Source organism: Emydura macquarii, unplaced genomic scaffold, assembly GCF_026122565.2.
Source record: "Emydura macquarii macquarii isolate MOO-44397 ecotype Brisbane River unplaced genomic scaffold, CSIRO-AGI_Emac_v2 contig_1045, whole genome shotgun sequence".
NCBI classification, from domain to species: domain Eukaryota; kingdom Metazoa; phylum Chordata; order Testudines; family Chelidae; genus Emydura; species Emydura macquarii.
In genome coordinates, this window is record NW_027131182.1 from 10,071,069 (window position 1) to 10,098,376 (window position 27,308).

The 27,308-nt window shown below is 40.0% G+C and overlaps 1 protein-coding gene across 8 annotated transcripts in view; it reads left to right on the forward strand.

Annotated features, from left to right (window-relative positions):
- The window catches only part of NEDD4L (NEDD4 like E3 ubiquitin protein ligase), a 328,902-nt gene extending 302,025 nt beyond the window's left edge, over nt 1-26,877 (forward strand). For all 8 annotated transcript variants that reach the window (XM_067545456.1, XM_067545457.1, XM_067545460.1 and 5 more), the window contains 10 exons: nt 1,647-1,768; nt 3,575-3,645; nt 6,752-6,847; nt 12,017-12,090; nt 15,490-15,550; nt 16,385-16,444; nt 17,792-17,899; nt 20,459-20,555; nt 20,978-21,050; nt 23,418-26,877. In XM_067545456.1, the coding sequence (XP_067401557.1) occupies nt 1,647-1,768; nt 3,575-3,645; nt 6,752-6,847; nt 12,017-12,090; nt 15,490-15,550; nt 16,385-16,444; nt 17,792-17,899; nt 20,459-20,555; nt 20,978-21,050; nt 23,418-23,520 (865 nt within the window). In that variant the 3' untranslated portion in view covers nt 23,521-26,877. The remainder of the gene's footprint in view (nt 1-1,646; nt 1,769-3,574; nt 3,646-6,751; nt 6,848-12,016; nt 12,091-15,489; nt 15,551-16,384; nt 16,445-17,791; nt 17,900-20,458; nt 20,556-20,977; nt 21,051-23,417) is intronic.
- The last annotated feature ends 431 nt before the right edge of the window (nt 26,878-27,308 follow it).

Consider the following 27,308-nt stretch of genomic DNA (forward strand, 5'->3'; position numbering starts at 1 on the left):
CCCATGTTAGGGAACCTTGGCCATGAGCATCTACCTTGTATTTTAACATCGTGTTAAGACTTTTCTAACCCGTGCTCTGGGGGTCCCCACTGCAGTGCACAGACTGACATAGTAACCATATCCCAGAGTCCTTCCCTCCCCCTCACCTCCTGAAATGTGGCTGCTGTAGCCTTGGGATTGTGGGAAATCTATACTGCCCAACGTGCCTGTTATCAGGAAGCAGCTCGCTTTGCAAAAGGCTTGATTGGTTCGCTCTCCATTGCAAAGCCAGAAGGCTCTCTGACAGTACGCTTGTAGATCAGTGATCAGAAGAGAGTGGGTTAATGCTGACCTGAGCTGCTGCTGTTTGCAAAGGGGGAGCTGGCTTCTGTTTTTTCAATAGAGTCAATTGCAGATTGTTGGGATAGAGAGGACTAAGGAAGTTGTCCCATGAAATTGTGGGATACTTCTGGCTGACTGCTGGGACTCGAGTCAAGTGGGACTGTGTCTACACCATAAAGCAAGGGCTCGGACCCTCAGCCCTGCAGGGTCCTGGGACCCTGGTTCCGAGCCCTGGGTTAGCGTCATTGTAGTGTAGACACAAGGAGGGTTAGGCTTGAGCCCCGGGCTCAAGCATGGGCTTGCGTTGCAGTGTAGACATACTCTCAATGCTGTTCAATTTGCTTGCAAGATGACACTACTAGAGACAGTCATGTTAAGCGCTCTCCGGGTGAAAGCCTGGCTCCATTGAAATCAGTGGGAGTTTTGCCATTGATTTCAATATAGCTAGGCTCTCGGTCTCTCTTCCCCAAGGGCTGGGTGTAATATTTTTTACTTTTGCCAGCCAAAAAGTTCAGGACTCACATTGTGGACAACCACATGGCAAAAGCCATCTGATCGTCGGGTTTATCATAGCAAACTATTCTTTTCTGTTCATGCTTCATCATTTTACAGCTCTCCTTTTCTTTATCCTTGTGCCCTTCTTTTCCCCCAGCATACAAACTGGAAAGAATATTCCCACTTCATTCTAGAGCTTGCTGTGGTGACCAATGACCCATCTCTGTCAAGATTTTTTTTTTAATTAGACAGTTATATGAATAAGAATATATCTGCAGTTAGGTTTAGCTACAGGAATGATGAAAATTACAAGCAGCAGCTATCCTGGAGCTTCGTGGCATGAGCTGATCACCCACTCAGGTCACATTTTAGACTGTAAACTCTTTGGAACAAGGACTTTGTCCATTTCTGTGTTTGTACCGGCCTCAGTTTGATCGTATCTAATGAATGCTATAGAGGTATTAAATATTTACTAAAAATAACATTTTTTCCTGTGGTGAGGTGGTGCACGGTGGAGAGTAGGGTGTAATGTCTGTCTCAACCATCTTGCACTGGCCATGCTTAGAGACACGTTGCCACACAAGTGGCAATATCAGTCTTTTTCTGGTTTAACGATTCTTACATTCCTGACAGTACAGTTTTGACTCCCTCACCCTGGTCAGCAAGCTATAAAATACAGCAACTAAGAAACACAAAGGCAAATTAAAATACTGTGTGATTTGACTGCAGAAATAGAAAATAGATGTCCCAAAGACAAATTACTTATTAACGTATCTGATGTCAACTACTTGATTATTTAAACAGGGTTTTTTTCTCTCCCAAAATAAAAGGGACAACTATACCCTTCAGATTAATCCTAATTCAGGTCTTTGTAATGAAGATCATCTGTCCTATTTCACTTTTATTGGACGAGTTGCTGGCCTGGCAGTGTTTCATGGGAAGCTATTAGATGGTGAGTTTAAAAAATAATAAATGTTGTTATGGCATGTGTAGTTTTTTCCTGCTTTTTCACTCCTGTGAGCCCTTGCAGAGCCAGCATAGCTAAAGGAGAGTGAGCTACATTCTGTTCCTGTTTGTGCATTGCCTACAGAATTGTTTCGTATATTTAAATCAGCCACATCTGTGCAAATCAGTGGACGGCAGTGAGGTTGCACAGGTGTCAGTGAGGATATAATTTGAACTGTAGAATCTATTGCTGATGTATTGTGAGAAAGAAATCATAGAAGATGAGGGTTGGAAGGGACCTCAAGAGGTCATCTAGTCCAGCCCCCTGTTCAAAGCAGCACCAACCCCAACTAAATCATCCCAGCCAGGGCTTTGTGAAGGCGGGCCTTCAAAACCTCTAAGGATGGAGATTTAATCACCTCCCTAGGTAACCCATTCCAGTGCTTCACCACCACCCTCCTAGTGAAAAAGTTGTTCCTAATATCCAGCCTAGATCTCCCCCACTGCAACTTGAGTCCATTGCACCTAGTTCTGTCATCTGCCACCACTGAGAACAGCCTAGTTCCATCCTAACCTAGAACCTCCTTTCGGGTACTTAAAGGCTGCTATCAAATCTTCCCTCATTCTTCTCTTCTGCAAACTAAACTATCCTAATTCCCTCAGCCTCTGCTCATAAGTTATGTGTTCCAGCCCCCTAATCGTTATATTCAAATCCTAGAATAAGCATGCAGTTACAAAGATGACTTTTTCTAAACTGAGTCCATTTTATCTGGAGTCACTAAGACTCAATAAACCATGCTATCTCCCAATGTCATTTTTATAGTCACTTCGCAGAGCAGAATGGCACCTCGTAAATTGGGAGCTCAACCCTGGGACCGAAATTCTCCAGACTTTTGCATCTCTTTTACATTGTAGTTCCATTGGTAATAACACTGCCATAAATCTGTTGCAATGGAGTGAAGAACTGGGCCTTCTGTGCTTACAGAAAAGATGAGAAAGTTGTATTAACTTAAGCAGTTGTATCTGCGTTAACAGAGGGGAATTTCTTTGCCATTGGCAACTTAAAGCAATATGTTGCTGTTTTAAACCTGAACAATCTATTCTATGCCTTGACCTACAGTTGGGAAAGCAGAATAGTGGAGTTTACACTCTCTTTCCTCCACTGCCTGGATGATTTTATCCTTTAACAAATTAATAATTGGAACTGCCTCAAGGTACATCATCATCTGGAGGCAGTATATAATACTAACATGCGGATTTTCTGTGCAGCTGCTGTGACTGGAGTTAGACTAGTGCTTTTTAAACTCATTTTCTCTCAAGGGCTCTGTAAGAATGATAATGGATGTGGATGCTCAGTGGATTGCGTGTGTGGAGAGCTGGGGACAGTGATCAGTTTTAGTAGCAACTGTAACCTTTGACACAGGACACTTTCTAGGGACTGTTGTAATGAGTGGCTGTGGTTAATGAATGGCCGTTGGTTTCGGGTCAGGGTGTCACCTCATTTTTAGCAGATTGTTAATCCCCAAGAAATGCCCTATGCTTGTACTGTTACTACACAAATACATTACACTACAATAACTGCTGATTATAATTTTTTGTTTTACACTTGCTAATCTGATATCAATGTGATATTTTTTCCTTTTCTAATTCTTTCCACATTCTTTCCTTGGAACACTGAAAGGTGTGAAAGAGTGCTGGTTTTAGCACTGTTGTTTGCTGGATCAGCCCTTTTTATCTCATATTGGTACCAGAATAAAAAATACAGTTTAAAATTAAATCTATTTACTTGTACCTCTTGGATTGTTTTTTTTAGGCTTCTTCATCAGGCCTTTTTATAAGATGATGCTAGGGAAACAAATAACGCTGAAAGACATGGAGTCAGTGGTAAGTCAATAGTTAAAAGTTTTTAGTGTTAAGAGAGACAAGGTGGGAGAGGTAATACCTTTTATTGGATCAACTTCTGTTGGTGAAAGAGACAAGCTTTCAAGCTCCATAAAGCTCTTCTTCAGGTCTGGCTCTTTGAGCTGAAAAGCCTGTTGCTTTCACCAACAGAAACTGGTCCAATAAAAGATATTGCCTCATCCACCTTGTTGATCTCATATCCTCGGACCTACATGGCTACAACAAAATTGCATACAACTTATTAGTATTGTCAGTTACATGAGTTTCTTCTCTGGGGAAATTATGAAAGCTAATAGTCTAGTAAACAACATGGTTGCAAACATAAGGTTTAGAGCTGTGAGAACTTGGGGAACATTTCTTATTTTTTAATAGAAGTACTTTTGTGTCTGCCACAATAGTGATTTTAGAGGTAATGCAATTAAAATTATGACGGGAAATAGGTTATTTGGAAAACCACTTGAGGAGCTTTTTCCATTTCTTAATTATGCTGTAGACTTTCTACTTCATCCTTTCCCTTCGCACTCTAAGTAGAGCAATGGGCAAGTGATATAAAATCATAGAAATGTAGGTCTGGAAGGGACTTCGAGAGGTCACCAAACCCAACCCCCTATTCTGAGGGAGGACTAAATAAATCTAGATTACCCCTGACAGGTTTTTGTCCCACCTTTTCTGAAAAGCTTCCAATGATGGCGATTCCACAATCTCCTTTGACAGTCTGTTCTACAGTTTAACTACTCTTATAGTTGGAAAGTTTTTCCTAATCTCTCACCTATATCTTCCTTGCTTCAGCTTAAGCCCACTACATCTTGACCTACCTTCATTGGACATGGAGGACAGCTGATCACCGTCCTCTTAATATATTTAAAGACTGTTATCAGGTCTCCCCTCAGTCTTCTTTTCTCAAGACTCAGCATGCCCAGACTTTTTAACCTTTCCGTGTTTCCTAAGCTTTTTATCATTTTTGTTGCTCTCTTCTGGACTCTCTGCAGTTTCAGAAAGAGTGGCACTCAGGACTGGACACACTATTCTAGCTGAGGCCTCACCAGTGCTGACTAGAGCAGGACAATTACCTCTGTGTCTTGCATACAACATTACTGTTAACACACCCCAGAATGATACTAACCTATTTTGCAACTGCATCACATTGTTGACTCTCATTCAATTTGTGATCTACTATAACCTTGAGATCCTTTTCTGCAGTACTATCTGCTAGCCAGTTATTCCCCATTTTGTTGTTGTGCATTTGATTTTTCCTGCCTAAGTGTAGTACTTTGCACTTGTCTTTATTGAATTCCATTATGCTGATTTCAGAACAATTCTCTAATTTGTGAAGGTTGTTTTAAATTCAAATCCTGTACTCCAAAGTGCTACCAACCCCTCCCAGCTTGGTGTCATCTGCAAATTTTATACACTATAGTTATGCAGCTCTCTCAGTGGGGGTGGAGTTGTGACAGTTTTTGATTTGATAAGCAAGTGTGATGTTTTATGAAGGGCACAGGAAGCCATTCATCGATCCTGAAGGGGAGAAAGTAATCAAATGATAAATAATTTTCTCCTCAACAGAGTTTAGTCCTTGTAAGCTAGATTCTCTTATTGCTGCTGCATTACACACATGCAAACACACAAGCATGTGCACACATGCACACACACACATACACATACACACACACCACCCCCAATGGCTATCAGGTTCTTTAGTATTCTCCACTGCTTAAAGAAAAAAGATGACTTTGTCAGTATTTGCAAGAAAGGTGGTACTTCCGGATGCAATTTTGTCTAGCATTTGTTGATTCTACAGAAGTTCATGGTCTCTGACCATTTGTTGTGAAGTGGAGGAAGATTGTAAATTGGATCCTTTAATAGTTTCCCTGTTTCCTCCCAACCTAGATGTATCTGCTCTGTCAAGGTTGAAAAATTCCAAATATCAGCTCTGTCCTGCAACTAGGTATAAGAGATCTCCATTAAGCTAGTAGAATACCATTGTTTTTCCACCTGTCTGTCTTAACATTTAAGGATCATTCTAGTTCTCCCCCATAGCCACCTTGGGAGAACCAAAGAGACTTTTTCTTCCTCTTTCAGCGTCTTCCTCTGTTCCCTCAATCATGCATACAAGTGTCAGGAACATGTTGGGTGGGATTCAAGGTCTTGATAATCACCCTGGGTTATTTCTGTTGTTCTTGCAACTAGATGTAAAACCAATGCCGCCTGACTAATTCTTAGTTCTACAACAGCTCTTCCTGGTCTTCTCAAGAGTTTATTCACTGGAAGAGAAGCCAAGATGCAACTGACTTTTATTGGTGTTCTAGAGTGTCACTGCTATTTTTCAGTTCAGTATATTACAGTGAATGCACTGCTTTAAAAATGCTGTTCAGCTACTTGATCCATGCTCCCTCTCCTACTGTCTTTGTCATACTCACTAGAGTTTGGCTTGTCACTTGTTCAATTAAAAATAAATGAATAATATATTCTGATCTTATTCTGAATTAACAGCAAACATTTCACTTACTCTTTTGCCTCTTGTACTTGGAAACACAAGTTTAAATTTCAGTCAGCTTTGCTGGTGCAGTTTTCCCTTTTTTGTTTTTTTTTTGTTTTTTTCCTCCTGTTGGCTAACTCTTTAATTGTAAATCTAATAGAAGTTGAAGATATGAGCCATATAGTTGGAGGAGTTTTTCAATTTAATAAGCAAGTTAATAAATTGGTATCATCTTGATAAAATAGTGTAGGAGCCATGTTACATAGAATACACAGCTTTGCCTTGGAATGAGATAACACTACTGGACTATTACAGACCATTCTAATTTGATCATTTTGGTGTAAGTAACACAGTCATGAGTGTGAACATAGAACATATACTATTCAAGAGTAATGTAAATTAATAATGCAAACCATCTGATTTCCATTTTGTTATAGCTGTACCAAAATGAAAAGGAAGACTGTACATTCAGATAAGAAATGTGAGAGATCTCAATCCATATCAGTTGTCTTTAGAGCTCTAATTCATTTATGGAAAATAGCATTTCATGTCAAGTAAACAATGTATGCATTTTCAAAAAGTGTTTAATTGTAACCTATTCTGTTACTATAGGATAGCGAATATTACAACTCTTTGAAATGGATCCTGGAAAATGACCCTACGGAGCTGGATCTCATGTTTTGCATAGATGAGGAAAACTTTGGACAGGTATGTGTAGGTTATTAAAAAAGAAAACAAAGATTTCAGATTTACATTTCCTACCTCTTTACCTGTAAGTTACTACCAAATATTCACTAATGCTAGGTAGTATTTGTGGTTAGTGAATTTAATCAGAACTTGCATGTGTTAATGACCAGTACTGTCAGCTGCCATGTGGGGTTCAAATGCTGGACTCCCTTCTCCATCGGTCATTTAAGACAATGGGAAAGTTCAATAAAGTAAGTCCGTTTAGGCCCAGTGGTCAGGAGATCCTTAAACAGCAATCCTCTCAGTTCGGTGAACTATAGCCATATTCAATTTGCTGCGGAAAACAGACAGTATGGGAAACAATGGTGCACAACCTTCTCCAACACTGTGCTAGAAAAGTTCTTCAGCTTTTGATCTGGATGGACACTGTAGGGGTGAAAGAGTCGGTGTCTTCATGCCCTATACAGACTTTGGCCTCTGTGATCGACTACCAGTTAAGGTGCTGAGTGAAGATGGGATTAATTTTTTTTATATAGACACTGTTGGAAATAGACTTGATCAAAAACAACCAACTTATTATTGGGGCAGTTGGTAGCAAACCCTATTTTTCCATTGCCTGACACTCTCCATTATAAAAGATTCTTGTGACATTTTTTTGAGAGGCTCTTGCACTGCCGCTGTTTGCAGCAGGCCTTTGATGTTTGGCAGGAGGACCCACCCTGAGGCTACTGATGCCTTTTCTTTGTCCCATTAAATTCTGCTCAGACTTTGTTGAGATATAAACTATTAACAATCACTATTTCCTGTCTGTTGCTTGCATTCCTGAGGAAACTCGGGCAGCCGGCTAAAGTAACTAAACACTACAGATGTTCCAAGGCCTGGTTTGCACCACTGCCAAGGCAGCAGTGGCTACTTGGGAGCACCTGGGAGCTAACAGTAGCTGTGGCATGGAGTGGGGAAGGGAGCTGGGCTGGGTTCCCTTCCCCACCACGCCCCCCACCCAGCACACTGCCCTAATGGCGCATGGTCCCCACTGGGGGCAGCACATGGAGCAGGAATTGGATCAGGCTTCCCCACCCCCTCGACAGGTCTCCCCCTGAACTCAGACTAGCACCTGGCCCCAGCAACCCATTCCCTTCTCCCTCTCCCTTCAGGACACCACAAGACCAAAGCTCTCCCATTTCCCAGAGAAGTGCAGGGGACTGGAGAGCGACCCAGGCCAGGGTCCTCCCAGCTACCCCCCAGACTCAGCACCTGGCCCCTGCATCCCATATCTCCTCTGGGAGAGCCACATAGGGCAGGACTTCCTCAACTCTTGAATGGTGGGGGAAGAGAGATACAGGCCAAGCTTGGCATCCATTTCTTCCCACTCCCGTTTTCCCTACCTCACTACCCTCAGTCCCACCATCTGGCCAGCAATCCGTCTCTCTTAGATGACTCTCCTGGGACCAACCAGGACATGTGCTCTCCTCAAGTCATTTGGTAGTGGTGATGGAGTGGCACTGCCTGGTTTGCCTGCTGTCACCTCCTTTCTGCAATAATAGAATTGAAAACATTCCTCCTGGTCTACTACTTTCCCTCTCAACTGGAAGGCCTGATAGACTCACCCCATTATACTGGGCTGCAGAGGAATCCCCATTAGTAGCAGTGGCAGGTACAGGAGTGTTTCTAGTCTTCTTCCTCTTGCAGACTGTGGTTAGGAATGGTAAGAAAGGAGTTTAAAAAGGAAGGTTACTTCTTGCTTCCGCAAAAAGATAAGAGTGGAAGAGGGTCGATGGTAAGGAGGTATGGGACCTGTTATGGGAATGAGGAATCGCAGCTCTGCCAGAGACTGAATGAAACTCATAACTAGACAAAAATGCTTACAGCTCCTCTTCCAGCAATTTAAAAGCCTTCAGAAGGTAGCATGTGTATTAGCTGATACAATAACCAAAATTTTCTCTGTGTTATACTGAAGTGCTCTGAGGAACTAGAGCCCTGGAGAATATCTTTGTGTAAGTGACTGAATAAAATCCTTAATAAAGTTGTGTATACCAAAGAGGGAGACATCTTTGCTTCCTGAATTTTTCATCATTGTTTTTATTCTATATACATAGCCCAAAAATATGCAAGAAGTGACAAACAATAATAGAATTTCAAACATCTATTCTTTCTCCTCTAACGAGCAACATGGGAAGGATTTTGATAGTTCTTACAAACAAGGCAGGAAATACACAGGGTGGCTATTGTATATATGTAAAATGCTGGGTAGCCTCCTTTCAATAACAGAAAATGAAAGGACATCTGCTGCACTCAGAGCTCATAATGGTTCTGAGATATTATCCAAATGTGATGTTGCTTCTGGTGATAGGAAAGCAACAAAATCCCACAGGATTCTTCTTAGATGCCATTATTTGTGTCTGGGATCTGAATATCTTTATCCCCTTTGACCCAGAGAGTAAAGCTGTTCTTTTATTTGTGATTTTCTTTTGTTGTCTGCTGACCTTCAGGTATTGCATAGTTGGGGGGGGGGGGGGGGGGAGAGTGTGTGTGTGTGTGTGTGTGTTCATCCCATAGTGTTGATAGTTTTATCAAATTTCTCTTTCCTGAACATCATTTTATTAGGTACTTAGTTTATTGTTGTGTCCTGAGTCATTGTGAACTTCTGAAATGACAATGCTGAGAGTGAAATACAAGGCTGTACTGAACATGGGCTAGATTCACTTACTGGGTTCCACCAGTAGAACCTAGACTTCAGGATTTGGCAATAGAAGGTGCCAGGAGCAGAGTAACAGCTTAAAGACAACCAGTGCCTTCCATCCTGGGTCTCCTTTATAATGAATTCTAGTCCAAGTGCACATCCTGCACTGCAGGAACAAATTAAAGCTCATGTTTGCGCTGTAGGTGTAGCACACAGTCTGGCTAAATACCTAGAGTCCAGTCCCAGCACGATGTGAACTCAGGCTAATACTTTAGAGGGTTCTCTCAGGGAGAATTATTTCTTTGCCTATTCCCAAGTGTTGGTCATGAATCTGGAGGAAATACCGTGAAGACATTACATTTACCTTCATGACAATTATGTTGTTTTTGTTTTTTTCCTTTGCAGCTGCAGCAATGGGGCATATGTTGTTTGACAGCTCTTCTTCCTGTGCTTAATCTACCATTCCATTATTTAATTAAAAGATACCATTCTCTGGCTTTTGCAGTGTTCAACCAGAGCAATTTTTGTTGAACTCTTGCTTGTCAGTTTTGTTTTCCTCAGATCATTGTTTGCATCTTTTTTAGTTTACTGTAAATTTTGACATTTCTTGTTTTAAAGGATTTACTAATGAGTAAATGGCAAACAAATACAGTAAATGGCTTTCAGTCCCAGTCTTCAAACCTTGCACGTTGTTCAAGAAGCCTGTGCCAAGAAATTACCCCCACCAAAGCATCCTGAGCTGCCTGGGAGAGACTCACGTGCGAGATAAGTCCAGGATCTGTAAAGGGTTCAGACCTCGCACTAAAAAGAACAGGACATTAGATTGAGAGCACTTCTAATGGAGTTGGCTCTTAGACATCACCATCAGCGCAGAGCACCCCTCCGGCACAGAGTTCATCCTGGCACCGATGGCAATCCTCAGTGCCGAAGAAGAAGCGTAGGAAGTAACGTTAGTAACTGTTGTTCTTCTAGATGTGTTGCTCATGTCCATTCCATGACCCACCCTCCTTCCCCTCTGCTGGAGTTCTGGCAAGAAGGAACTGGGGGTTGGGGGCACCCCTTATACCGACGCATATGCGTGTGACCCCAGAGGGTGCTAGTGTTGGCCATACAGATACCACTGAGGGAAATATCTCTGGTAGCTATGCATGTGACACACACACACCTGACATGGAATGGACATGAGCACCAGTTACAAAAGGTCAGCAACAGTTCTTTCTGTTAAATCATTCGGTATTAATCAATCACTGAAAAAGATTGCATTTGTAGTGGGCGCCTCTGATCTGCGTAGATGGTAGTGGCACCCCTTGACCCTGATAACTCAAATGGGAGGTGCTATAGAAAACAGCATACAGTCTGGGCTGTTTTTCTTCACCTAAGCTACGCTGGGAATGACGTGTGTCATCCACCAGTCAGACTTTACCGTTTCAGCAATCCCAGACATGTGAAATGCACCTTTCCATGGAATCTGGAGAAGGGGAGATGGAGCCATAAAAGTGAATGACACCCCCTCTTCTGCATAGGAGAGCGGGGGATGTCTGTGAATGGAGAAGGAAGGAGAACAATGCAGACTCTGATGTGGTAGTGGGCAACAGTTGTAGGGCAAAGATGCTTATTAACCTGCACTCATCTTTTAAATGTAATGACTCAGGAGGTCTCAAAAAGATGGGGGGGGGGGGAGAGAGAATGCAACCAATTCAATGGTCTTTTTAAAATCAAGTGTTAAATTGCAAGCAGCTTTATGCAGAGTACTGGGCTTGAAGCAGTTCAGGAGATGTACAGGGTAAAGGTGCCATCTCATAGCCCCCAATCCTGTGTCCTCCACGAACTGGGCCATTCCCTAGCATAATTTAGAGCAACCCATGTCTGTTTTATGCTTCGCTTCCCCCGGGCTCATTTTGATTCACCCCTGGACACTATTCCCTGGACTATCCAGGGGTTTGCTCAGGCTGGAGAAATCCCACATCAGCCAGTGAAGTTGACATTATAGTAGCTTTATCTCACTGAAGCCGTACAGAGCCACCAAAGTCGGTTTAAGGATCTGTCCCAAGGGAATGTAAGAGGTGGTAATACAAAGATCGCCTTGCAGTCAGACAATCTGTGTTCTTGACTCAACAAACTCATTTTTCTCCCTATGGAGCATCATTAATTTAATTTCTTACTAACTTGAATAGTAAATACAAAATGCAACCCTGCCTCCTCACTTACTAATGAAATACAGTGCATAACTAAAGCTCATAAATGACCATACAGCAATCTGTCCTAATGATGACACTTTAAATATGAAACGTCTTGACACTCAGTATAAAAGCCTCATTAGCTATTTTAGCATAGTTACTTTTTAATAGACGTAAACTATAGTTTATGAATTAGAAAATAGTTTCAGATACTTCTGTAATAACTGCTGTCTAATGAACTTTTAACACACTGTTCAAAGATAGTAGATCTTAAAGAAATATTTCCTGAAATAATTCCATGTTTTGTTCATTTTTTTTTCTTTTAAAATACAGACATATCAAGTCGATTTGAAGCCAAATGGGTCAGAGATCATGGTTACAAATGAAAACAAAAGGGAATATATTGAGTATGTATATACTTTATGGTATTCATTTAAAAGTCTAACAAACCACAATCGCGTGCTTTTTGGAACTTAACCTGCTAAAACATTATAGTGTGTAGCATAAACTCTATTAACTGATCATTAATTAGAAAAATTCTTTTTACTGACATGGCTTGTCTGATTATTAGTGATTTGCTGGTTTGAATTTTACCCTTGTTAATCACTGTAGAACAGGGGTGTCAGTCACTTTCTATGGCAGGCCAGATTTGAATAAAATGTACTCCAAGTGGGCCATACTTATCCTCCGCCGAGAAATCTCGCTGCATCCTCCTCCTCGGCGGCAGCTCGCAGCATCTTACCCTTCAGTGGCAACCGCCAGGGGCCGGAACAAAAAGGTTTGCGGACACTATCCGGCCGCCATGGGCAGGAACAAAAATGATCGCGGGCCATATCCAGCCGCCTGCGGGCCGGACCAAAAAGGTTCACGTGCCGTATCCGGCCCGTGGTCCATATGTTTGACACCCCTACTGTAGAAAGTACAACCAAGGCACACCAACCCAATGCATAAAATGACATGTAATACTTTCAAGCCTGGGTATCTATCCATTCTGAGTTTTACAGAGTGGCCTGCCATGGGTCTCCAGCACCCGGAGGCCATACTTACATTGGCAGTGCCCCCCCGCCCGTCGGCAGTGCCCCACCGGGGGGGGATCTGTGGGCCCATTTCCCACTCTCCCCCCACTGTGGGAATGATGGGGGCTGTGCCACAAGGGCATGACAGGCTCTGACCCCCGTGGCTTCCTCCTGGCACCCAGTGCAGGGGCGGAGAAGCTGGGAGGATGCCCTGGCTGCCTGTGACGGGGTGGAGCGATTCCTCCAAGGAGGGCCTGGCTGGTGCCCCCTCCCCAGGCTGGTGCCCGGGGGCATGCCCCCCCCCTTGGTATGCCACTGGTTTTGTAGTTATTAATACCAGACTTCAGGATACAAAATCTAAACCAAAAGAAAGTCCAGATCTAAACACTTCCATCTGATTTCTATATGTAGAATTTAGTGTGGAGAAAAATGGATAATAGTGAGAATAGATAGCCTATCCTATTAAGATGCAACTAATAAGCAAATAGTAAAGCTCTAATTAATGTATTAATGAGCGCTCATAAACAAAATACTTTTTAAACAGTTTTGTTCAGCATGCTGGTTCTGATTCAACAAGATGAGTAAGAGTTAGGCACATGCTTAAGTAACATACTGAATTGGAACCTGTAAAAGGCAAAGTTGCTACTGGTTTTACTTTATATTGTTTTCAGTTTTCCAGTGTATTGACTGACTCGTGGGAAAAACATAAATTCCAATTTCTTCTCTATTTTTATTAATTCTCTGCTGCTGCGCTTACCATTTAAAATATATCTATAAGCCTAATTGTTTTTACTTGGTTGAAGGCATGTCATTTTTCCTGACTGTGTTTTCAGATGCACAAAATTAGGTACCATAAATATTTATTTTCTTTCTTTTTAATACTGAGCAATAAAGAAAAGCTCCTTGAAAATCTAGGGCTATGTTGTGAAAGTTTGCACAACTGAATTCTTCTTACACGAAGGTATTTCCTGCATGACTCACATATTCAAGCTATTCTCAGAGATGTGGCGTGGATTGCTTTTATCTGAACACTTCTTCCTTTCCTGGTTGTACTCTCATTATATGGAAATAATTAGCATATCTTTAAAAATATCCTTCTATAAAATTCCTCAGGTATTTCCCCCCTCTTCCCTCCCAGTGCAAAGAAATAATTTGTATTCTCCTTTACACTAACAATATTCAATCTAATACGTATGAAAATATAAACTACACCTTTGTATTCCTCACCTTATCTGCCCCCCAAAAAATAAAACATACAAACCAATAGCTGCTCACTAGCCTGCCTGCTAACTAAAATGCGCCCCTTAAACAAACACTGTATTAAATATATGTTCATAATAAGCAAGAGAGTGTGCTTGTGAATGTAGGAAAGGAATAAGGAAGGAATTGGAATTCTAAAGTGCTATTCAAAATGATACAAAATGTTAATGCTGAAGTGGCTTAGTATTGTAATATGAGCAGCATAAATGCTTGAGTTTCTGTACACCTTGCTGGCAACGTAAATTGTTTAAACATAGTAATGACTATTGTTTGCAGACTATTTAAATTTGTTTTACAGTCCTTCCTAGGAGATGCTCTAGATCATTATTCTTAATAAATCAAAAAACAAACGAAAAACCCTTCACAAAAACTGAATTCCTTTTTTATCACAGATGAATGTAGCCATATATACATAATCTATATATAAATTCACTTAATCTGTAGAAAACTTAAAAGTTCCAAACTTTCATTTTGTTGGTCTTGATCGCACTTTGAAGATGAATTGTTTTGAGTCTTCCTAAATACTCTTATAAAAATACTACAATGTTCTAGAGTAATGATCCATCAGTATAGTGTATATCTTCCCTTCTGACCACTCATATAAGTAAGTAAAATGCAGTATTCATGTTTATAATGGTACAGCAGTAAGCAATCATAATAGTAATACAAATTTCAATCACAAAATAAGTAGTGTTAGAAAATTTCTAATGGAAATTCAGCTGTAGGAAAAACTGTCAGAAGTTCTGCTTTTTAACTGAATTAATGGGATGGCTTAGTATTCCAAATTCACTTTACATGTGTGAAACATACAAGCCACGACTTTTAAAAATAGGTGCCTGAAGTTAGGCCCTTACGTCCATATTTAAATACCTAAAATGAGGCAGTAACTTCCACTGGCTTCATTGGGAGGTCCCGGGTGTTTCAGTGCTTTTGAAAGACAGACTATTTATTTAGGTTCCTAAAAAATAAGGATAAATAAGAATCTAGGAGTCTAACTTGAGGGCCCCATTTTTAAAAAAACTAGTTACAGAGTTTCTAGGTTATTTCAATCAGAGACAAAGTTGTTTTACTATGTTCTGCTTAAAATAAATGTAATCTGCATAGGAACAAAAAGATTAATTTAATTTATTCTGTACTTTTACTGCAAACCTCCTAATGATATGGATAGGTCATAGCTAAAGATTTTTACACATATGTCCAAAGCCATTTAAATGTCAACTATTCATTGGAATTACTTTTTTTTTTTTTTTGGTACTCATCGGTGATTTTTCTCAACCATCTCATCTGTCTTCCCATGGAAATTTGAGCAATTAATAACAAGACATACATATTAATATTCTCAGTAGACGTCAATACTCAAGCACAAATTGGAGGGATTTTTCCCTTCATTTGCTCTGTTTACTTTATATCAGTGTTTGATGAAAGATCATTGAAGCTATAAATGAGAAACTGAAAACATTAAAGTAGTTAAGATCTTTAAATATTCTGTTTTTATCTTCTAATTAAAATGTTTTTGTTTATCTGCTGTAGCTTAGTCATCCAGTGGAGGTTTGTAAACAGAGTTCAGAAACAAATGAACGCTTTTTTGGAGGTAAGCTTCATTAGTTGTTTTCTGCCAAATCAACTTTTCTGTTGTGGTGGAGTAGTATTCCTCTCTTTTGCATGGACTTGTCAGGCATCAAAGTTATGAATGGGAAATCTTGCATGATCACAAAGTTCTACAGTGTTTAGAAAAAGTTAGTGATATCCTGAAAACATTTTTATAGTTCTTTCCCCACAATGTTCATTCTCTTTCAACTTAAAGTTTGTCAAGGCTTTAAAATTAAGCAACATGAACTTCTGAACGATTATCCTAATGTTACTTATCTATTATGTGACCATCAACTATATTCCATTCTCAAAACGCTTTTCCTCCTCCCCAGCGGGCAGTAATTACTTTTGTGCCACACTGCCCTGCACCATGGATCCTGAAACCTAGCGATCCAGAGATCCGATCTTTAATTCTCCCTTGTGTGTTTCAAATTTCATTGCAGCTCCCTCCATTGTGGCACATTTTTCAGGCTTGGGATTCTAGAAAAATACAAGGATCTCTATTGCAGAGCACCAAAGTTCAGGTGCCTGGCGTCAGTCAGTTCCTCCCTCCCATTAATTTGCTAACCAGAATAATTTCATGCTTAGTCTTATGGAAACCCCATAGTGTTAGGTTTTAGAAGATGACAATAATTCTACTCACCATAGGCCTGCTGAAGTGAAAAATCCTTGTATTAAAAATAAATAAATAAAATCTCCATGCCATAATATAATAATCACCATCTGGTATGGAAGTGTTGAGGAAGTTTGCTCTAAAATGAAGAAATGTCAGGGAAAAGCAGAGACTATAAATCTGTTTTTGAGAAGACATTAGTTTTGTTTTGTTTTCTTTCAGGGATTCACAGAACTCCTTCCTACAGACTTGATTAAAATTTTCGATGAAAATGAGTTGGAGGTTAGTATTTTTAAATTACTTTGTTTTGTAGACAGTAGATCGGTACTGCACATTAGTTTTAGAAATGCTACGTTCTGGAATAAATGGTGTGAGAGTGGATTTAAGGAAGCGAGTAGATTTTCTTTCTGATTATTTGGGCTAGTGAATTTGTGTTTTATGTAATTGTGACCTAGAGTTGAGAGAGGTGCTTTTGTTTAAATCAGGGAGAAAAAGAAACAAACGTGCACTGATTAAGCAGGGTTTTTAAGCATGTTCATAACTTGCTGTGATTCAGTGACAGATGTGGTCCCTGTCCCATTGAGCGTACATACTAATCACATTGGCCTTTGCGCTCCACAAAGGCCTAGTCTACACTAGACTGTTTTGTCGACTAAAGTCAGCTTTTTTCGACAAAACAGTGCTGGTATACACACTGCAATCACACCACCAACCACCATCATGGCCACTACCGCCTCCCCGCCACCGACAAAACCGCCCTGTTTCTTTGACAAAATAAAACCACCTCAATAAGAGGTGTAGGGCTCATGTTGGCTTAGTTAGGACGACATAGTGTCAATGTAGACACTGCATCCCCCGAATGGATCCCTCTCGTTTGCTGTGGGGCTATCATTCTTGTCAGTCTCAAGCCGCGCTGAGAGCTGAGCGGCTGTCTCTGCTCCTGGCTGTGTGTGGTGCGCAAGAAGCCGGGCACAGACCGCTTGGGACAGGGAGCCAAGGCAGCTTTGTCAATTTCATGGCTCAGCTGTGAAATTGACAAGCCTGCTAAGGGAGGAGAAGGGCGAGAAAGCCAGGGCAGCTGGACCCTACTCCCCAAGGGCAAAAAACTCCAGGTGGCTTCCCCCTGGGAACGGGAAAGGGAGAAGTCCTGGACAGCTTTCCCCAACTCCCAGCAGGGAACAGTGAGGGAGCTCTCTCTTGTGGGGACCAGAGAGTTGGGGGGGGGAGCCCACCGGGAGTCTGTGGGGGTTCCGGCAAGGAGCTAGAGATCAGGCTCTCATCTCCCCACACTGCCCCTCTTAGGTCAGTGGAAGTGCTCCAGGTGAGGACGCACTCCACCGACCCAAGGAGGGTAGTGTGGACATCAGCCACCACTGTAATTATTGCGGTGCCTGTATGTTGACCTATGTTAGGTAGACTTATTTTTCTAGTGTAGACAAGCCCTAAGATGAAAGTTCTTCAGGAACTCTACAAGAGACAGCAGAGCTTCCCTTTGTATTTGTATGTACACTGCTTAGCAGTTTAAAAGGAGACAGTGGAGGGAGGGGTTAATGCTATTTTGTGTAGGTATTGTCTTTTCCTTTGGGCACCATTTTCTATTAACACCTTAACAATTACATCTATACTTAGTTACTAATGTGTGGCCTTGGAGATGTTGATGTTAACGACTGGAGACAACACACAATCTACAAGAATGGTTACTGCCCAAATCATCCTCTCATCCAGTGGTTCTGGAAGGTAATACTATTTACCCCACTCTTCTTATAATACTTACCTTTCTGAGATGAATGCTGCACTGTATTATACTGCACCTTTTGGTGTGAAGTCTGGGGTTTTTTCTCAATGAACACACTGAACAATATCTTTTACACACACTGGATAATAAAATAACTACCTTTCATCTTTTGTTGGTTGACAAAGTTCAACATATTCATTAATGATCTGGAAAAGGGGTTCAACAGTGAAGTGGCAAAGTTTGCAGATGATAAAATTATTCAAGATAGTTAAGTCTAGAGCAGACTGTGAGGAGTTACAAAAGGTTTTCACAAACCTGGGTGACTGGGCAACAACGTGGCAGATGAAATTCAATGTTAATAAATGCAAAGTAATGTACACTGGAAAAAATAATCCCAACTATACCTGCAAAATGAAGGGGTCTAAATTAGCTGTTGCCAACCAAGAAAGTGATCTTGAAGTCACCATGGTTAGTTCTTTGAAAATTTCCACTGAGTGCACAGCAGCAGTTAAAAAAAAAAAAAAAAAAAAAAAAGCTAAGAGTATGTTAGAAATTATTAGGAAGTGGATAGAATTCTACTACATGAATTCATCGTGAACCCGTTCTGGTCAGCCCATGTCAAAAAGGATAGAGTGGAACTGAAAAAAGGTTCAGAGAAGGGCAACAAAAAAGATCAGTGGTATGGAACAGCTTCCATGCCAGGAGAGACTACAAAGATATGGGCTCTCCATCTTAGAAAACAGACAGCTAAGGGAGGATATGAGAGAGGCCTATTACATCATAAATGGTATGGAAAAAGTAAATAAAGACGTGTTTACCTTTTCAAACAATACAAAAAATGGGGGTTACCCAGTGAAAATAATAAGCAGCAGGTTTAATATAAACAATAGGAAGTACTTTTGAACACAGTGCACAACTAACCTGTTGAACTCACTGCCATGCAATGTGATCACCAAAAAATATAACTGGGTTAAAAACAAACCTAGATAAGTTCCTGGAGGATAGGTCCAGCAATGGTATTAGCCAACATAGTCAGGGACACAACCCAAACCTCTAACTACAGGAAGCTGGGAGTGGACAGCAATGGCTCCTTCCATAATTGCCCTGTTCTGTACATTCCCTCTGAAGCACTGGTATGGGCCACTGTCAGAGGCAGGATACTGGGCAAGATGAACCATGATATGACCCACTATGGCAGCTCTTATGTTCTTAAATTTGAAACTAGATGCAATCACAAGCCCCAAAGTTTGGATCAGGGTTTAGTTCAGGCCCATCACTAATTGAAACATTTGTGGTGTAATATATTTATAGGGTTACAGATGATCGCAGAAACAACTATTAAAGATGAGAAACATCTGTTAGGTTATCTAGTTTCTGATCCTGCCAATGCAGCATCTGTTCCCTACAGTCTGTTCTCTAGAATTCTGCCCTGTCTACATTTAACTGTCCAAAAGAGGTGCTTGTACTGTGTCACCCTGTTTAGCAGCCTACCAGGTCTGAGTGTGTGTAGTTTTTTGTTTTATCCTTTTTGTGCTGTGCCCTCTTGTACTACTTGAAATGATTTCGTTCCAGTTTTCATGTTGAAGCTCTCCACATACTTGTATACTGTCATTGTCTCTCCCTGTGAGCATTACTTAGCCTAGCTACACGTATTTAGTTCTCTGAATATTTCCTTGATAATGAAAAGTACAGTTGCATCATAGAAATGTAGAGGGGCTATTTCCTCTTCTTGTGATTTGCTGCCTCTGCACATTCAACACAAAGTCACACCTTTTTGTTTTGTTTATCACATAGCAAGCGTGGCTCTAATTTGCTATCTGCTACCACATCTGTTTCTTTCCGTGCTGCTTTCTTTCAGCATTGATTCTTCCTCCCCATTTAAATCATCCTAATGTTAGCTTTGTTGTAGCACCCTCCATCCCCCAAAAAGCCCTTTGTATAGACAAGCACTTCAATTTTACTGTTATGCTTTTTGCACATGATCTTTTAGGAGTGTCCTCCTCTTTGACTCTCTCCCTTCACTCCCTGAATCTAGTTTCCCTTTCACATGTTGCTTTTATGTTCGTAGCGGTATAGGAAGCTAACCCACAATATTGGCTTGGTTTTGTGTGTTCAGCATTTTACTCATTCATTGTGATTCTCACAGATCTTATTCTTTGCCTTGTTCATTGTGCTTGCTAAATATTGAAGACCTGTTTTGTCAGTGAGGCAGGAATGTTAGATTAAGTAACATAAAGCATGAAAAATAAATCTGGACCTACACGATTTGTTGGATAAGGACATTGAGATGTGTTTGCCATCAGTCAAAGCGGTGCCCAAGATATATAAATGCTGCCCTGCTCTTTACATGCATCCAGTGGCTAGAATAGCTATAATACACAGGTATAGCCCCCATGTCAAAACAATACCTTGAGGAATAATTTGGTGTAATAAATATAGAACTCTCTGTGAACTGACTCTAGTGAATACAATATAAATGAAAAAAAATGTTAATCTACCTGCTGACTGCACACACGGCTGTATCATGTGATACAGCCTGCTGACTGTCTGTTTGTTATCAGGCTGTTTTACTGATGGATGCTGAAAAGCGTATCCGGTTATTGCAGTTTGTTACTGGGACATCACGAGTGCCTATGAATGGATTTGCTGAACTTTATGGTGAGTTAAAAATTGAAGGTACATAAGGATATTTAGCACTTACATTTCAAAAAGCAAAAATTAAGAGATGTATGGACCAATTCTGAATAGGTTAATGTGCCAATGAGAGAACTTGCGCACGATAGCGATATTACACGATGGAAGTTTGCACTCCAAATTCAACTGGATTCCTCGTCCCCACCCCAGAAAAAAACCTGTGGAGGCTTTTTTTCAGGCCATCCATGACGACAGCTGTGGTGAGCATATTTTGCTTTCTGCAGGAATAATCTTCATAGAGTAAAGGGTGCATGTATGTGGCTCCTGCCATGCAGATCGAAAGCCCACAAATACATCACTTTTGCAGTGTTTGTTATAGCATTTAAGTAGCCTGTCTAAAATCCAGTGTTTAAACTATGCCTGTGGTTTTTTTACTTTTTGTCCAGGTTCAAATGGTCCTCAGCTGTTTACAATAGAGCAATGGGGAAGTCCTGATAAATTGCCCAGAGCTCACACATGGTGAGTAATGAAAACATAAAATTAAGGAGTTTATGGATTGTTGCATTGCCAAGGATAGATACCGGTGACCAAATTTGACAGGAACATCTGAGATCATGCCTTTGTCCTATATAGATGGTTTTCTATAAAATGGGATAATCTCCAACCTTGTGCATTCACTGCCACAGTTCTAAACATTCAGGGAGTTTAGGATTATCTGCTTTCAAACTGCAGGCGGGATGAAACTGACAAAATTCCAGGAACTAGCAGGCTCAACTTCGGTCTGTTATAACTGCTTCTCCTAGTTTCCAATAGTTCTTTGTTTAATCCTCTCCATGAACACATTAAAGGAAAGTATAGAAAACTAATAGGTGCAAATCCCTAATGTTGATGCACTTAAACCAGCTTAATTCATATATACTTTTATTTTGGTAAAGAGTTTTTGTTCTGTATAACTGTGATCCAGTTGTCCCTTAAAGTTGGGGGACATTTCTCCTGGGCTATAGCTGCCGTGTTAAAATTATTTGTTGCACAGAAGGGATTCTACTTGAAAGCTTTTTCACCTTATTTCAAGCAATTGCTACCCTACACATCAGCTGTTAATTTGCTATCAGATTTGAAGACACCCATTAGTCTACAAATTGCCTTAAGCACTTGGCAATTAAACCAGTGTGCTAATGAGATGGAACTGTCTTCTCTAACAGTCTTAATCCCTTTTGCTAGAAGACATTTTTCTGTCACAAATATAACTTACTTTTGTTTCAAATGGATAAAGGATTAATCATGCAAGGTACAGAGCAGTCGGACATGATCCACCACATCACTTGAAGCATGTGACTAAGTGCTTTACTGTATCAGGGTCAGAGTACTCAGCAACTTTGATGATTGAGCCTTAAGTCCCACATTTTTGCCATATCTGTTCTATATATATTACACTGGGTGAATCTTCTACCTGGATTGCTTTCCCTCCCACCATAAAAATACTGATTTTTAATTAATATGAAAACACTTGTAGGCCTTGGTATCCTAAAGTTTGCTGTCACTTGATATTAATGGTGAGCTTTGAACAATACAAAATAGTTCATGGGGCTCTGTTTACAGTGAAAGGTAGATTGTATAGAAGAGGTAAAATTCTTCTGAGGGGCATGAGGAATGGAATAAAAGTGCCTCGCATTAGAAGTACATCTAAGTATTCCTTCCCGTTTCATATGTCTTACAGATTTATTACTCCTTCTTTTTCTCTGAGAAACTAATGAATGGAAACAGATACATGACATGGGAAAGAGGGACTGGCAATTGTACAGATAGAGGGTTGATATCTTTCTCTTTTGGTGTTAAAATCTATTTTAGAAATCTCTAGTCCCCTTTCTCCCTCTGTCCCCCAACCAGTACTATTCTGCAGGCAGCTTTTACTCTCATCACCATGTGCCTGGGTTCAGTTTCAATGAATGACTTTTATTCTCTCCAGTGAAATGTGGATAGAATGAGCTCTGTGAAAATCTGCGAGCCAACAAAGCACAACCACAGAAAAACACACTGTGCATAGAAGCAGCTGGTTCCAAGAGGCTCCATATGCCCTTGCCTTGTCAGACAATTCACTGAAAAGCTGAGGCCTCAGCCCAATTGACTTAATTTAAATTAGCCAGACACATCCATAACACTCAGATGATTGGCACTGAGAATCTGTGAAGCAAAAAACCCCAAAAGATTAGTTATTGTGAAGGCTTTCAAGGTATGGAAGCCCTATACAATAAAAGGGGCTTAAAATTCTATGGTGTTGTATAGAAAATACTCTGAAACTTAGAGCATTTAATAGTAATTATCTTTCCAGAGGTTTTTGAACCATCTTACAGAATTCTATAGCAGGAGACAGAATTTCTTATTTTTTCATGGGAACAAGAAAAAAACCTACAGAACAATTTTTGTTATCTATTAAATTATCAAAGAACCTGCTCTCTGTTTTTTGTTGTGTTCCCACTCTCCTGGAGAGAAAATGAGCATCTGACCTTTAAATTCAGTGCATCTCTGCTGAGCTTTGGAACTGATACAAGTCTGTCTGAAGCCTGGTTTCCTATAGAAAGAAACAACTGAAAATACATTCTTTTTTTCTTCCAAGTAGATTTGAACAATTTTCCAGTCTCAGGTCTGAATGGGAAGAAAGGGCTGGTTATCTGTGTATACCAACTTCAGAGCAACCAGGGCTATTAGCAGGGGCACAAGAGCTTAGGAGAAAAAGGAAATGATGTAGCTGGTTCCATTTAGACAATAGGATCACACACCTCTAATGAGGTCTCCAAATTATTCGACTTCAGATACGTTTTACATTTTTATTATACATTTTAACTTAAGTTGATTATCAAATGATACTTTTCCCCCCTTCAATTTCAGCTTTAATCGCCTTGACTTACCTCCTTATGAATCTTTTGAAGATTTACGAGAGAAGCTTCTTATGGCAGTTGAAAATGCTCAAGGATTTGAAGGAGTGGATTAAAACAGCTACTTTTTTTTTCCATCGAGAAAGTTCTGCTTGAACTGTTGAATTTGCCTAATGGACATTAACAAGTGACAATGGCAGAACAGTTGCACAATGTTGGTTCATGGAGCAAACTCTTCTACAGTGCAGTTGCCTAAATTCAGATATTTGAACTACAACCTGTGGATAACATTTCTGATATTTCCACAGTAAATCACCAACTGGTTGACGTGTACTCTAATTACATTTCAGCGGGACTTGTTCTATTTATGTTGTGCCTCTGTAGGCAAAGCCCTTAATAAATATTTTACATACTTTCTAATGACAATGAATGGAATTAATCACTTTACAGGTATAGTATTACAACTCATGTTTACTTTTTAAATGATTTAGACATTTTCAGATTTTATTTCATCACAATTAAAAATGTCATATACTTGGAAAAATAAGAAAAAATGCTCATCTTAATTTCGTACCAGACTTGATGCCAGTGGCATTTTTACTTTCAAAATGCATTTTGAGCCTTGTATCCCCAACCTATTAGAAAAGCCGGAGTAACCAATGTGAAAATTTTTCTGCAGATGGGATATATTAGTGGCAAATCTAAAAGCTTTTCATTGAGCACATTAATATTTTCTGTATCCAGAAGGAAAAGTACAGGTTGGATGTTACATTTTTGTATAAATCAATAGAATAGTTACAAGCTAAGAGAGGATCATAACATAGCATGCCAAATCTCACGGTCAATAAAGAAATCACCTCATTATTCCTTGGTAATATTTACGTGTACTACAAATCATGTTCAGATAGGGTTGGCATTATCATTATAGGAAAAAATGCTTAACCCTGTCATTAAGTATGTACAGTGATTCTTTTACTATCCTTTCCTCTTTACTATTTGCAACGGAGGCATTTTGAATGAAACCTGGCACTGCTTGATTTGGAACTGTGGAAACCAGATCTGTTTTGTCTCCTATTTGTATGCATTTGCTAATGATACCTAAATAACAGGGTTTTTTTGTTTCTAACTGCACCAACTCTAAAGGCACTTTATGTAACACATGGAGGTAATATCTGTTTTTTATCATAAACATTAATGTGATTATATTCCTTCTCACTGCACATGTCTTTTGGGTGCAATATCTATCAATTGTGAATTTGGCTGTTGCTGCTGTATAAAAACCAGATGTAGAGCGGGCCTGCAGACATGTTCTCACCAATTGTTTTTGTGATTTTTTTATTCAATCACAAAGATTTATTTAATATATACAGTTATCTAATCAATTTTGTTACCTATGACATGTTGCATGCTTAAACTATAATGCCTGAGTTGTATCTGTTGTGTGATAGATTAAAGGCAAAAGAGAAGACCTGCATTTGATCCACTGAAGTTAAATAGTTAACATAGCAGTAGGGTAGGTTTGAGAGTATGCGATCAGCAATTCGATTACATTCAGCGTTGTGAGTTTTCGTCCATGTACTTAACACGTTTTGTTGTTTTTTCTAAGAAGCCGACTAACACTTATTCACAAGTGAGATGACAGAGTGCAAGAATAACTGAGACAATTTCACCCTTATTGCCAAGAACTCTCCTCCCCCCCATTAGCACATGCAATCCGCTGCCAGCAATGGGTGCAGCAGCAGTTGCTGGCAGGGAGTTTAATAAGTATTAACTCTAGTCATGAGAGCTAATTTATCAAAGCTAATAACATTCATCAAATGCTACATTGTCCAACTTTGCCTGGCTTAAGGTGCAGCCTGAGTTTGCTGGCAAAAGTTTAAAGAGTCAATGGGGGTGCATTCTAATTTGAATGTAGATTAAGGTTAATTCCCTTTCTGTTAATTTTATTTTTGGACATTCCTTTTTTTCCATCTGGTTACCTGAAAAACCGAGACATGAGCATGAAGTGGGTTGGATCTGGATAGATGTTAAAACACTGTATTGAGAGCCTCTTACCCTTTGAGAGAGTGGGATCTGATATCCCTAAAGTATGTCTACGTGCCAAACGTCTGTATCTAGAACATGGAATTGCCTTTAAAAATCTGTCAGATTCCAAGGTCAGTTTTCTTTTTAAAACAATGTCTTAATTGGAAGAACGTTTTGCTTCAGTGCCATGTAAAATAACCTTGTTTCAAGGATTCCTAAGAGTTTTGCTATAGATGTAAAATATAAACTAACTCTTATGTCATAAAGGATAGTGTAGTCTAGCAGCTAGGATGAGAGCACTGGGAGTCAAGAGACTTGGGTTCAATTCCCAACTCTGCCATCCCTTTCACTGTGACTCCTTGGTTGAGTCATTTAAATTCTGTGCCTGTTTCCCCATCTGCAAAATGGGCTTCATGTCTGTGTTTAAAGCTCTTTCAGAGCCTTCAGATGAAAGGCTCTATATAACTGCAAATGATTAAATAACGGAGCATAATATTATAAAAACAGTCTTTTAGAAAATTACGCTAATGTTTTTCAGCTCCACTTACACATAAACTAAGACTAAAAACTCCTAAAGACTTCAGTATACAATATTGTATTGAGGTAAATTCCTGTTTTTAAAGAGAAAATTGGGATTTTTATCACTGAAAATACTCAGTGTTGGAAAAGAAGTACAGGAAAGGTTTCTCAAAAAACATCCCCCAAGAACGTACATTTTACTGTCGAAGTGAGTCTGTCCCTTTTCGTCCGGGTCGGTAATTGATCCAAACATGCTATTCCATCAAGTAATCCTGGCTATTACTAAGCTACATTTTTAATGTGAAAAGTGAATTGTTCAGTCTGATCCCCTTATTGCACAAAACCTTGTGTTGCATATTAGAAGTTCTTTTTCGTTGACTACAGCTAACGCAGTTCTTGAGCAACACAATCCTTGGCCTTGTCTACACTTGGGCATTAGCCACTAGGGGAGCTACGTTGATGTAGCTACACTGGTGCAAACCTCTAAATGCACTGCACCAGTGTAAAGTAGATGTTGCACTAAGGTAGCTCACCTCCGTGGCTAAAAACCCTAATATAGAAATGCCCCTTGTGTCAGCCAAGAGGCTGTTTATGACCTGTGGAATCTTTTCTTAAAGCTAGGGAAGTGTCTTCAGTTTTGCGATGACCTGTGTAAGGTCCAGGTACACAGTGTGTGCTACAGCAAACAGCACCTATAAGGGAGTTTGATTCTGTTCTACAGATTACTTTGTAACTAAGAACTGTATATGTTGAAAGCTGCCTTTGCATTGACTATTATGATAGATTTCTTGGAATATCTGTTCTAATACACTGTACCTCTTAGAAGTTCTTTCCGAATTCCTGACACTGTATTTGAAGGACTCTTTCTAGGGAAAGGTGGCTAAATGTCTCTTATTTATTAAACCTTAATTAATGAGGCGATTGCTCCATTTGGACTTGTGCTCTAACACTGTGCCTTTCTTTAATATTCAAATACTGTATTCACATTCATTTGCCTTGACCATGTATGGATAGTTCACCCCCTTAATCACAAAACACATATTTTTGTAGTATTTGTATTTTTAAAAGGATTCTATCTGGCCAAATTGTTGTCATTTCTTGCTCACATCAAGTCTTCTAGATCTCTGGCTCTCTTCTAAGGCAGGTCAATTACATACAATAATTCCAGCTTTCGTTCCTAGTTGATAGAAACGCATTATGACTGGACCTAATTTCCTCTGAAAGTTTATCTTCCGTTTGTCTTGCCACTGAAGTTGACCCAAAAAAAAAGGCGAATTTGTTATTTCACTCTATTTTATTTTTAAATCTCTCGTCCTAGAGGAGACATCCCTATCTCTGAATTTCTCATGCAGGGAGGGCA